Genomic DNA, 14,094 nt, shown 5'->3' with positions numbered 1-14,094 from the left:
TATCTGAAACGGTTAGTATTTGAATACTTGTGTATTTTTTTAGGCCTAATTTAATTAGGAATGAAAATACCTTGTCTTAAGTAAATTATCCATGTGACATTGTTACATACAAGGATGACATTTGAAATTCCTAAATGTAATAAAACAAATGTTTAAATGTACTTTATGACCTGTGTCCCATAATTTAAAAAAATATATTTTAAAAAGACATGCATACTGGTAGCCAGCTATGCCGGTATCCTACACACATTTCACAAGTAGCTTTTAGATTTTGTCAGCCAAAACTGCTCTACAGTCCAAGGTTCCATGTGTAGCAAGGGAAGTGAGAGATCTCTATAATCAATGCAAAATGGAATAAAAATTACAGAATTAAACGTTAGCTAAATGAGAATGAGTGAGCTACAACAAACAACCAACAGGTATGCTGTTTAATCTGAATTATGATGTTAATTGTTTTCAAGGACAGGGGAGCGCAGCATATTGTAGCCTCATTTACCTAGATAGCTAGCTGGCTAACTTAGCTTGCTGAGAAATCTTCTCTACATTGATTTGATGCAGTCAAGTAGGATTGAGCAATATGGCCAAAATATCATACCACGGTACTTAAAATGTAAAAAAATTGGACGGTATGACGATATTTTATGTTTTTGAATAATATGTATTATTTTGTGTATGTCCATCATCCATTTCGTATGATATGTTACAAATTTGTTGTGGCTAACGTTAGTTAAGTGGCTAGGGGCTAGATTTAGGGGTCAAGGTTAGGGCTAGCTAAAATGGTTAAGGTTAGGGAAAGGGTTAGATAACATGCTAAGAAGTAACAACGCTGTTAATTAGCAAAAATTGTCCTTGAGATTCACACACAACCTTTGGGTTGCTAGATGTTAGGGGTCAAGGTTAGGAGTTAGGTTAGGGTTAGCTAAGAGTGTTAAGGTTAGAAGGAGGGTTCACGAACATGCTAAGTAGTTGCAAAGTAGCTAAAAAAAGTAGTTGCAAAATAGCACATTTTGCTAAAATGCTAAACATGTCCATGATGAGATTCGAACACACAACCTTTGCGTTGCAAGACGTTATACACCCACCCCGACCATGCAAACCCTCCTTTTGTTTTTGCCTCAAGTAATCTTCCATCTTATGTAACCATAGCAAACACAACATATCATTCCAATTTCAGTGTCCAGGATGGATTTGCGCTTACCATGTTATATCTAGTCTATGAGACCAGTGACATTTCACATTCAACAGGGTTTGGTTAGCGCTAGGGTCCAAGAAAGATCAGGCATCATAAACTGGTGTAGGCTGGTGTCATGTAAACTACTCAATATCGACAAATAACCCAGATCTTGAGAAAAGGGAAGGGGAAAAAAATTGCTGCAAGGGATTCCTAAGCTAACTAAGTATAAGGCTCCCCTTGAAATATGGAGCATCTGAATTGAAAGAGAACGTATTGTTTCTCCTGTTCTGCCTGGACCAGAAGAGAAGATTGATTTATTTACAGTGGACAGCTGGAAAAATCCTAGGCCTACATTTTGCTTGGATGATCACTAAATCAGGGACATGCTCTGAGCTGTGGTTTTGGCAACAAGATACAGAAGATAACTGATCGCCATCAAACAATAAAGGGACCATGTTAAGGGAACTCTGTGAAAAAATGATTTAGCCACAGGTTCATTCAAAAATCTGTCATTTCCAGTGGTTGGTCAAAACTGAACAGAAATTTAAAAACTGTTAGACCAAAGCTACATTATCATTCACATAATGTGTAGGCCGTCATTGTAAATAAGAATTTGTTCTTAATGGACTTGACTAGTTAAATCAATATAAATCTGGATTTTTACACCTCAAGCAGTGGTTTTAATTGTGCACGTCTACTTATGATTATATTTTGAGCACATACAGTGACCTGACCCAAGCTAGGCCTATCTCACACTCAGCAATACCACAATTTTGGAAGCCAAGTTTCAGCCCACTGTGTGTGTGTGTGTGTGTGTGTTAATTTGAGAAAGTGTTATTTTAAGTCTCAAACACAAGTTGTTTTTTGGGGTTATCTGTACTTCACTATTTATATTCTTGAAGTCTTTTTACTTTTACTTCACTACATTCCTAAAGAAAATAATGTACTTTTTACTCCATACATGTCTCCCGACACCCAAGAGTAAATTGAATGGCTAGCAGTACAGGAAAATTGTCAAATTCATGCACTTATCAAGATAACATCCCTGGTCATCCCCATTGCCTCTGATCTGGCAGACTCAGTGTTGGAGTGTGCCCCTGGCTATCCTTAAATAATTGTAAAAACATAAATTAAAATACAAATACAAAACCCAATTGTGCCGTCTGGTTTTCTTAATATAGGGAATTTGAAATTACTTACTAGGTATATTTCAGCAATTACGTTTACTTTTGATACAAGTATATTTCAAACCAAATACTTTTACTCAAGCAGTATTTTCATGGGGGACTTTCACTTGAGTAGTTTTCTTTAGAGATATCTTTACTTTTACTCAAGTATGACAATTGGGTATTCTTCCACCACTGCCGACCACATCCTCTCATCACTGCAGAAAAACGATTCTGCTTTAGTAGGTAAATAGCTTATTATATTACTCAGGGGTTGGAACCATTTTCAAAGAACATGAAAAAAAGAACAAACTATTTTAAGAAATGGAAACAAAAGTGATATCTAGTGTTCGAGAACAGAACCATTATTTTCAAATCTTAAGAACAAGTTGTTTTTCTTTGTTCCGGAAATATTACACATTTCTAGTGCATCATTCTGTAATAATTCATGTAATATCCTAAACACATTCCAATCCACTTCATGTCAAGCCCCCTCCATCCCCACATCACAGGAGGCATAATAATGGCCTGAACGAAGCAAATGGAATATCAAACACATGGAAACCATACGTTTGATGCATTTGATACCATTCCAGTCCAGCCATTACCACAAGCCTGCACTTATCTGACCAATCAAACATGTAAACAAATATCTTACCCGTTCCACAGAAAGCTGCTCTCTCTGAAAATTGGTGGAGTAAATGTAAAAACAATGTTGATTTCAAAGGTTAAAAAATGAAGGAAAACTTTCAACGTGTGCCAATGGGGATTTGCGCTCCATAATACAGTTGAAAATCAGTGTTCATGTTATGAGTGTGGACAGAAAGTGAAAGTGCCTGTCTTCTCATTGGAAGTGCTTAGATGTTTCATATAAATTCAATATTGAAGGCTGTGCACAATTAATTATACAGTGAACAAAAAATAAACACAACATGTAAAGTTTTGGTCCCATGTTTCATGAGCTGAAAAGATCCCAAAAATGTTCCATACACACAAAAATATTATTTAGCTCAAATTGTGCACACATTTACATCCCTGTTAGTGAGCATTTCTCCTTTGCCAAGATAATTAATTCACCTGACAGGTGTGGCATATCAAGAAGCTGATTAAACAGCATGATCATTACACAGAAATACAGTGACGAGATCCTGAGGCCCATTGTCATTCCATTCATTCGCCGCCATCATCTCATGGCTCAGCATGATGATGCACAGCCCCATGTTGCAAGGATCTGTACAGAATTCCTGGAAGCTGAAAATGTCCCAGTTCTTCCATGGCCTGTATACTCACCAGACATGTCACCCATTGAGCATGTTTGGGATGCACTGGATTGCCGTGTATGACAGCGTGTTCCAGTTCCAGCCAGTATCCTGCAACTTCGCACAGCCATTGATGAGTGGGACAACATTCCACAGGCCACAATCAACACCCTGATCAACTCTATGCGAAGGAGATGTGTCACGCTGCATGAGGCAAATGGTGGTCACACCAGATACTGACTGGTTTTCTGATCCACACCACAAGGTGGGAGTGGAGAGGTGTAATATGGCAGCACAGGTCTAAGACCTCCAGCAGAACCCACTGCTACTAATGGGAGCTGTCCATTTTAGCTCTGGTCTGACAGGGCCAGCATGATTAGCCTGGAAATTTGCCCAACGCTGATTTGCATATGGACCAGTGTTGTATTATACCAACTTGTCAAGGCTTGCAGAGAAGGCTGTTATTGTGTAGTCTTACAGTCCCTTATAGCGTTTGGGACATTGGTGGTAAGCCACGTCATAATCTTCGACTACCTTCGGACCAGTCAGTACTAACACGACCTGTGCATTAAGCTTTGTTCAATAGCAATGAGAGGTTTGTCGACACAGGTTTCCCAAATGTGGACATCCTACAAAAATGTTTTTTTTGGGGGGGGGGGTAAATACAGAATTATCTGCTCTCCAATACCTTTCAATAGACATAATTGAACTATTAATTTATAGTTTTTTTTTAACCTTGAGTCACAGGAGTGGACATCAGATTAAATAAATAGTTCTTCACAGCTGGGAAGTGAGACAGGTCCTTGTGTGGTGAGAGATTACTTGGAACTTTACGAGGCAGAAATGTCAATGTTACCTTCATCAATCTCCAGGCAGAGAGAGTCAAAGTTCAACACTTTCAATGTGCCAAAAAAGTGCTGCCCACAAAACCTGGCTTGAAAAAGAGCTTAACTGGAAATAACCATGTTCATTGCAGGCAAATTAACAATACCACAATGAAAACGCTCACAATGAATAACATAGTTGATTGAGATTTTGGACAATAACAAGTACGAGCCTCATCTACAGTGTGTCAGAAATTAGCTGATCAAAAGATATTGATGCAACTTCAGTCACAGTGGGGACTATCCATTCATAAGGCTACACAGTTGACTTGCAGATATGATAAGGCGGCTAGAGCAGGGACGAGCAACTCCAGTCCTAAGTGGTTGTCTCACCTTTCCCCCCAATCCCTAGCAAACACATCTGATTAAACTAATTGCAGTCGAAACTAAAAGATCATTCATTGATTATTAGAGTCAGATGTGTTAGCTGGGGCAAAAATGTGACACCAGTCAAGCCACAAAGGACTGGAGTTGCCCATCCCTGGGCTAGAGTGTAAGCCATAAGCAGCTTAAAATCAAAAGATGCAAAGAAATAAGGGATAGACCTACATAAGCTGTTTCCATTAACTTGTCCAGTGATTTTATTGTTGACATTTAGAAAGTTTGCATAGAAATTGCAACAACTGCCTTTGTTTCTACTTGTGACAAAAACAGCAGGCCGTAATGATGTCACCCCCCTGCCTCCAAAAAAATTTAACATTCGCAAAAAACTGTGTGCCGAATAAAAAAATTAAAGTGGTTGAACTGTTTCCAAAATCCATTTTGGGAAATTGTGCATTCATAAAATGTGACAGTCTGTATGCCTTCCCACCTACAGTATGTTTCATGTCTCAGGTAGCCCGCAAAGGCCAGCATGGATAGAATGCAAGAATTTACTCATATTTGCCATATTCTAATAATTATCATGTGCCAACGTATCGCCATGGTCTGTGCCATTGTGCAGCTTGCACTCCTGTAGAGCTGAAATAATTGGGTTGTGAAACTTGCATCCAGCCAACCAGAAAAGCAAGGCGAAACAATTCAGGCATTCTTGAAAGTCAAGACAATCCTTGTTCTGCAAAGAAACATTTTTATTTTTGCAAGCAGTAGACATTTAGAATTAAAATGTGTAGTGGAGCTTTATAGTTATGCGTGACATGTGCCCAGAGTACCTTAAATTATTCGGCAATAATTTATTCTGAAAAACTGTTTCCATCATAATTCCTCACAAGAAAGAAAGTTTGACAAAAGACAAATCCACACATTGAATGGATAGAAAATGTTGTTGATCTTCAGAACATTTTTTCACTAGCTGCTGTTTCTATTACACGTTGCAATGCGTTTTTGTTGCGACATTGCTTTTATTGAATAAACCTGGGTCAATGGAAACGTGCCTAATGAGCAGCAATAAGCTAAATACAAAAATGCTGTGAGTTTAGCAATGTGATAGCCTCAGGCTGCAAGACCTAGGCTACACTTGAATGCAATTTGTAGGCCTTATTTAGGGATTTGTAGCCTTCACTTTCAGGGAAAACAAGTCAAACGAACAACCTTGCAACACAGTCAATATGAGGAAATAGGTGAATGCATCATTTCCTTCATGAGGCCATCTGTTGTCTAATATAGAGGCCAACTGACAACACTATTGTAATGAAGACAACGGAATACAAAGCTGAGAAGTCTTAATGAGGAAAATCCTTGTCTCGTGATGAACTGCTTACAAAACCAATGTGTTCAGACAACAATGGCACCAATTTAATTTGGAAACTATTCTTAACCACAGGAATTGGTCCCGACTTTCCCAAATGTGGAATGGCAACATATGGTAAACGTCAAGCACTCAAGATTGTTGTTTGAAAGATGTCACAAACGGATCACTTTGGTCTCCAAATTCAGTTTATGCAAAGCATTCAAGCAATGTTTTCCAACATAACGTATTTGTAAGAACGCCTGTAACCTAGACATTGTTGTCCCATACTAACTCCCTGTGTCTTCATATTAAGGTCTCATCTTCAATTTCATAAATGAGTTAGTGAGGACTTGGCCTAGGATATTTTTAAACAACCCTCCTAGTAGTCGCCTATCCAGAATTCAGCTAAATATCACAGATATTTACCATGAGCTGACAACACAGAAGTTAGTTAATTTACTCTGAATGATGAATTGACACTTGCGATGAAATTCAGACAAGACCTATACTTTAACCTGACTGTTTGCATTGTCACTGTGTGTGTGAACAGTGTTTTTTTGGATTGCAAGTGGTCGTATGGTCGAGGTTGCTGAACCAATGTGCATAACATGTACACTTCGTGGAAGATCAAATCTAAGGATATATCCACTATGCTAACCATCTAGCCAACCATGCATCCCTCTTCGCGTTTTCAAATCCGTATTACAAATATGATTTACCTTTATAATGCTGCTCCTGCGTGGTATTCCAGATTTGGAATCCAATCCGACAGAGGAGTTGTTGGCTGTTTCAAGCCCTGGGCTGTCAGGTAACGTTTCTGATCCAACCATGTTTGCCGGTATCCCACAGTCCCCATTGAAGACCGATACTTCGCACTGCGTCTTCCCGTCTGTTTTATCACTGGGCAAAGCCACCGAATCCCTAGTATTCGATGGAGATGAGCAGTCGTTCTCTCCAAACTCCGCCATAGGCACTCCACGCACACAGAAAGACCAAGCGTAGCTGTCAACCTGCAATGTAGGTGTTTCACTTGCAACGCTGTTGTATTTATCCAATGTCCTGGCTTGCTAGCTACCTCGTTATAACATCTGCACAAAAACGTTCCGTATCATCTTTCGGTACATATTTGACTCGTACCTAATGTCGCGTGCTCCATGGATTGTGCTCTGTAAAACAAAACACATCATTAACAAGAGACACTGAATATCAATAGATTCAACGGTTCAATGCTAGACATTATCATCTGAAATTGCATGCACACAAGATGTCTAATAAATGTGACTTTGAATAGTAACTGACTAACGTTAGCTAATTACATGCAAACAGTGCAATTGCATTCAATGGCATTTTCAATTGGCAAAGCTGTCAGTATAACATTGCAAAATTATGTTTCATAATGGATGCATTAGCTAGCGTTAGCTACATCGTCTCATTTGAAATTGTCTGGTTAAGGCATTCGATAGTTAGCAGCCTAGCTAAGCTTCGTTAGTCAACAAGTTAGCCATATTTACAATCGTCACGGATAGACGTGGCTGGTTTGTTAGCTGCCGTGTATATCTAGACTAGAGCTAATTTAGTTATCGCTAGTTAACGTAGTCAGACATCCGTACTCTGTCATGTTACGTGAACTGACAAATTAGCCCACATTTCATAAACTTGCCAATAGTTAGCGAACATTAACTAACCTGGCAAGCTAATACTAGAGCCAAATATGTTCTAACTAACCCTCTCGTATCTGTTCTACAGCCACCCATGGCAACATAATGTCGTGTTATCACACTTGCCTTGCTTGATAAAGTCTTGTAGAAAGAGAACAAAGTTCCATTCTGCTGTGCTATCCAGCTGCAACGACAAGACTACTGTTCAGTCCCTGCACCACCAGTTGCTGCTGCATTAGCTAGCTTGCAATGTAGCTAGCTTGTTAACAAGTAGTCACCGACTAAACCCAACTGTCAATACATTTGCTATCTAAATCAAATGTATCTAGCGAGCTAACCGTTTAGAAAAAATCGAAAAGTGAACGAATTACTTGTAACGACAACGAACCTTCTTTCAATCAAACTTTGCTCATAGAAAAAGGTAATCGATCAATCCGGTTCTCTATAATTACACTAGATGACTGATAAGGGCACTGTTTTGATGCCACCGCCCCTACGTCCTGGCACGCACCCAACACAGTAAAAACAAAATCATTTTGGAAGCTATACAAATGCAATTATTCATGTCTAAACAATTTTTTCCCACGTGTATTCTATTACAGACACCTTCATACATACTTTAAATATATATTATGTGAGTTAAACATACTTTATATATATATATATATATATATATATATATATATATTTTTTTTTTTAAATGTATTTAAAGTATTATTTTTGAAAGTATTAATGTTACTGTCCCCACTACAACAACAAATACTTATGCATGTAATTTTGTCCTTGACACGTTTAACTGAAATACTGTATAATTCCATTCATTCCTATGGCGGACTACGTATTCTGGGGAGTGCCAATATGGTCGACCGGTATTTTCAAAGACCCTCATTGGCCAATACGTAGGATATACAATCCAGGGTTTATTTTTCGTGCATTCGGAAAGTTTTGAGATCCTTTCCCTTTTTCCATATTTCGTAACGTTACAGCCTTATTTAAAAAAATAAATTAAAACGTTTTTTAATTCCCTCATCAATCTACACACAGTACCCCATAATGACAAGATTAAAACATGTTTGTAGGAATGTGTGCAAATTTATTAAAAACAAAAAACAGAAATACCTTATTTATATAAGTATTCAGACCCTTTGCTATGAGACTCGAAATTGAGCTCAGGTGCATCCTGTTTCCTTTGATCATCCTTGAGATGTTTCTACAACTTGATTGGAGTCGATCTGTGGTAAATTCAATTGATTGGACATGATTTGGAAAGACACACAACTCTCTATATAAGGTCTCTCAATTGACAGTGCGTTTCAGAGCAAAAACCAAACCATGACGACAAAGGAATTGGCCGTAGAGCTCCGAGACAGGGTGGTGTCGATGCACGTATCTGGGGAAGGGTACCAAAAAATGTCTGCAGCATTGAAGGTCCCCAAGAATACAGTGGCCTCCATCAATCTGAAATGTAAGAAGTTTGGAACCAACAAGACTCTTCCTAGAGCTGGCCGCCCGGCCAAACTGAGAAGGGCCTAGGTCAGGGAGGTGAACAAGAACCCGATGGTCACTCTGGCAGAGCTCGAGAGTTCTTCTGTGGAGATGGGACAACCTTCCAGAAGGACAACCATCTCTGCAGCACTCCACCTTTATCGTAGAGTGGTCAGACAGAAGTCCCTGTTCAGTAGACAGAAGTCCCTGCTCAGTAAAAGGCACATGACAGCCCGCTTGGAGTTTGGCAAAAGGCACCTAAAGAACTCTCAGACCATGAGAAATAACATTATCTGGTAGCACTCACGTCTGTAGCCATGAAGTGCTTTGAAAGGCTAGTCACGGCTCACATCAACAACATTATCCCAGAAACCCTAGACCAACTCCATTTTGCATACTGCCCCAACAGATCCACAGATGCAATCTCTATTGCACTCCACACTGCTCTTTAACACCTGGACGAATGGAAGACCTATGTGAGAATGCTATTCATTGACTACATCTCAGCGTTCAACGCCATTGTGCCCTCATAACTCATCACTAAGCTAAGGACCCTGGGACTAAACCTCCCTCTGCAACTGGATCCTGGACTTCCTGACGGGCCGCCCCAGGTAGTAAGGGTAGGTAATAACACATCCGTCACGCTGATCCTCAACACGGAGGCCCCTCAGGGGTGCGTGCTCAGTCCTCTCCTGTACTTCCTGTTCACTCATGACTGTCTGGCCAGGCACGACTCCAACACCATCATTAAGTTTGCCGATGACACAACAGTGGCCTGATCACCGACAATGACGAGACAGCCTATAAGGAGGAGGTCAGAGACCTGGCCGTGGGGTGCCAGGACAACAACCTCGAGAGCATGCTGACTGGTTGCATCACTGCCTGGTATGGCAAATGCTCGGCCTCCGACCGCAAGGCACTACAGAGGGTAGTGTGTACGGCCCGGTACATCACTGGGGTTAAGCTTCCTGCCATGCAGGACCTCTATACCAGGCGGTGTCAGAGGAAGGCCCTAAAATTTGTCAAAGGCTCCAGCCACACTTGTCATAGATTGTTCTCTCTGCTACTGCACGGGCAAGCGGTACTGGAGCTCTAAGTCTAGGTCAAAGATGCTTCTAAACAGCTTCTACCCCCAAGCCTTAAGACTCCTGAACATCTAATCAAATGGCTGTCTGAAAACACAACCATCGTTTAACAAATCAAAAACTGAAAAATTGGGCGTGCAAAATTATTCAGCCCCTTTACTTTCAGTGCAGCAAACTCTCTCCAGAAGTTCAGTGAGGATCTCTGAATGATCCAATGTTGACCTAAATGACTAATGATGATAAATACAATCCACCTGTGTGTAATCAAGTCTCCGTATAAATGCACCTGCACTGTGATAGTCTCAGAGATCCGTTAAAAGCGCAGAGAGCATCATGAAGAACAAGGAACACACCAGGCAGGTCCGAGATACTGTTGTGAAGAAGTTTAAAGCCAGATTTGGATACAAAAAGATTTCCCAAGCTTTAAACATCCCAAGGAGCACTGTGCAAGCGATAATATTGAAATGGAAGGAGTATCAGACCACTGCAAATCTACCAAGACCTGGCCGTCCCTCTAAACTTTCAGCTCATACAAGGAGAAGACTGATCAGAGATGCAGCCAAGAGGCCCATGATCACTCTGGATGAACTGCAGAGATCTACAGCTGAGGTGGGAGACTCTGTCCATAGGACAACAATCAGTCGTATATTGCACAAATCTGGCCTTTATGGAAGAGTGGCAAGAAGAAAGCCATTTCTTAAAGATATCCATAAAAAGTGGCGTTTAAAGTTTGCCACAAGCCACCTGGGAGACACACCAAACATGTGGAAGAAGGTGCTCTGGTCAGATGAAACCAAAATTGAACTTTTTGGCAACAATGCCTAAACGTTATGTTTGGCGTAAAAGCAACACAGCTCATCACCCTGAACACACCATGCCCACTGTCAAACATGGTGGTGGCAGCATCATGGTTTGGGCCTGCTTTTCTTCAGCAGGGACAGGGAAGATGGTTAAAATTGATGGGAAGATGGATGGAGCCAAATACAGGACCATTCTGGAAGAAAACCTGATGGAGTCTGCAAAAGACCTGAGACAGGGACAGAGATTTGTCTTCCAACAAGACAATGATCCAAAACATAAAGCAAAATCTACAATGGAATGGTTCAAAAATAAACATATCCAGGTGTTAGAATGGCCAAGTCAAAGTCCAGACCTGAATCCAATCGAGAATCTGTGGAAAGAACTGAAAACTGCTGTTCACAAATGCTCTCCATCCAACCTCACTGAGCTCGAGCTGTTTTGCAAGGAGGAATGGGAAAAAATGTCAGTCTCTCGATGTGCAAAACTGATAGAGACATACCCCAAGCGACTTACAGCTGTAATTGCAGCAAAAGGTGGCGCTACAAAGTATTAACTTAAGGGGGCTGAATAATTTTGCACGCCCAATTTTTCAGTTTTTGATTTGTTAAAAAAGTTTGAAATATCCAATAAATGTCGTTCCACTTCATGATTGTGTCCCACTTGTTGTTGATTCTTCACAAAAAAATACAGTTTTATATCTTTATGTTTGAAGCCTGAAATGTGGCAAAAGGTCGCAAAGTTCAAGGGGGCCGAATACTTTCGCAAGGCACTGTATATGCGCTACAGTCAATTATGAGTGCATGTCTACTTATATTAACTATGTAATTATTCATATACGCCTCCTGTATGATAGCTTGCAAATTAATTAGCTAACAAACGTTAGCCTGCCTTGATACTTCTGCCAAGCTACTTTCCAAAAGCTAACCAAACAAAAACATCATTACTTTTATGAGACATGTTTGTGCATTAGTAGCACAATTTCTAACTTATTTACTTTTTTTTTTTTACTTACACTTGTATATTGACTTCATATTGACATTGAGGTTTTAAGTTTTGCCGCACTTTTCTTAGTGGATGAACAATCGTCGCAAATTGAATTATGTGGCGTTTCAGGCCCCGAAGTGAACATAATTGAAAAATGAGGGCTGAGGGGCTAACGTTGCAAACTTCCCTTGCTTGGCTAATCATTTGGACCGACGACAAATATTGTCACGGGGATTCTCCCAAGGGCATAAGTGGACGAGGGTGTGTCTTTTATGAGCCCTTGTCCCAAGGTACTCTGTACCGGAGTTGCAGCGATGGGACAAAACTGTAACTACCAATTGGATATCACAAATTTGGGGAGAAAAATGTATAATATACTGTATATATGTCAATGCTTCAACTTAAAAACAACTCCAAGTGTATTTTGAATTAATATACTAAATTACAATTTAAAGCGTTTCAAATTGAAGTACAGTTTTAATGAGTGTGTTTAAATTTAAAGATAGTGAACATATACTGTAGTATACTTCACTGAAAAACAATTAATTTAAAGTACACTTCTAATAAGTGTATTGAATGTTGACGATAGTATATTTATAGTATATTAAAAGCTTTAAAAATCTAGTAATTTAAAGTACACTTTTAACAAGTGTGTTAGTGTAATGATATTCTATTTATAGTATACTTAAGATAAGAAAAATACATCTCGTATTTGATGTATATTATTACAAAATGTTGTATATTTAAGTATACTTGTGATATATAAAAAATATTACACATTTTTCGCTTGGGATGTTAATCAGAGAATATTAAAATCTTGGATTTAATTCAGTGCTCTTGGATTTAATTCAAGATGCTGGAGTGTGTCAATCCAAATGATTTCCTGGGTAAAAATATAGCATTTTACGGTCTGAAAAATGTCCATCTGAGACGTTATCAATATGCTGTATTTATGTCAATTGTCAACCGATCATAACTTGTAGAAGACTATATGTTCCTTCAATAGCAGTTATTGAAACAGATAACAGTATAATTCATTGTTTTTATTGTAGCAGCTATTATTCTCTTTAGCTATTCAAAAATGATCCTTACAGTTTACGTTCTAATATTTTAGTCAAAGTTAATCATGCCTGAGTTTATGTGCAGGAGGGTATGCATTGCTGAAGTTTTTATAGCCTACACATGACACATAAACATAAACAGTTAAATTGAACCTTTTTTTATTCAAATTCTAGACAATAAATATATTGCAGAATACCTTACCTCTATATCAGTGTGCCAGTTCCACCTTGTGTTGCCTTCTCAGGGTTCTTATTAGAAGTCATGTGTCTTTTTTCTGATTAAGGATCAGTTCACATAAATCAATGTTGTAAGGGACAGGAGAAGGGACGGTGTACACTAACTGTTCAAAAGCACATTTTTTTGTCCATTAAAATAACATCCAGGATGCTGGCCTTCTAGGCAGAGTTCCTCTTTCCAGTGTCTGTGTTCTTTTGCCCATCTTAATCTTTTATTTTTATTGGCCAGTCTGAGAGATGGCTTTCTCTTTGCAACTCTGCCTAGAAGGCCAGCATCCCGGAGTCGCCTCTTCACTGTTGACGTTGAGACTGGTGTTTTGCGAGTACTATTTAATGAAGCTGCCAGTTGAGGATTTGTGAGGCGTCTGTTTCTCAAACTAGACACACTAATGTACTTGTCCTCTTGCTCAGTTGTGCACCGGAGCCTCCCACTCCTCTTTCTATTCTGGTTAAAGCCAGTTTGCGCTGTTCTGTGAAGGGAGTAGTACACAGCATTGTACGAGATCTTCAGTTTCTTGGCAATTTCTCGCATGGAATAGCCTTCATTTCTCAGAACAAGTATAGACTGACGAGTTTCATAGTCTAAAGAAGGCTCGTTTTATTGCTTCTTTAATCAGGACGGCAGTTTTCA

The 14,094-nt window shown here is 39.4% G+C and overlaps 1 protein-coding gene across 1 annotated transcript in view; it reads right to left on the bottom strand.

Moving 5' to 3' along the window:
* LOC139392769 (inactive phospholipase C-like protein 2) overlaps positions 1-8,265 on the bottom strand; it is a 56,658-nt gene extending 48,393 nt beyond the window's left edge. The window contains exons 1-2 of the mRNA XM_071141017.1: positions 7,937-8,265; positions 6,872-7,318 (exon numbers count right to left, since the gene is read on the bottom strand). Coding sequence (XP_070997118.1) covers positions 6,872-7,120 — 249 coding nt within the window. The 5' untranslated portion in view covers positions 7,121-7,318; positions 7,937-8,265. The remainder of the gene's footprint in view (positions 1-6,871; positions 7,319-7,936) is intronic.
* Positions 8,266-14,094: the final 5,829 nt, after the last annotated feature.

The sequence above is a fragment of the Oncorhynchus clarkii genome, chromosome 3 (assembly GCF_045791955.1).
Source record: "Oncorhynchus clarkii lewisi isolate Uvic-CL-2024 chromosome 3, UVic_Ocla_1.0, whole genome shotgun sequence".
NCBI classification, from domain to species: domain Eukaryota; kingdom Metazoa; phylum Chordata; class Actinopteri; order Salmoniformes; family Salmonidae; genus Oncorhynchus; species Oncorhynchus clarkii.
Note: the sequence above shows the minus strand (reverse complement) of the source record. Positions and strands in the feature narration are given on the sequence as shown.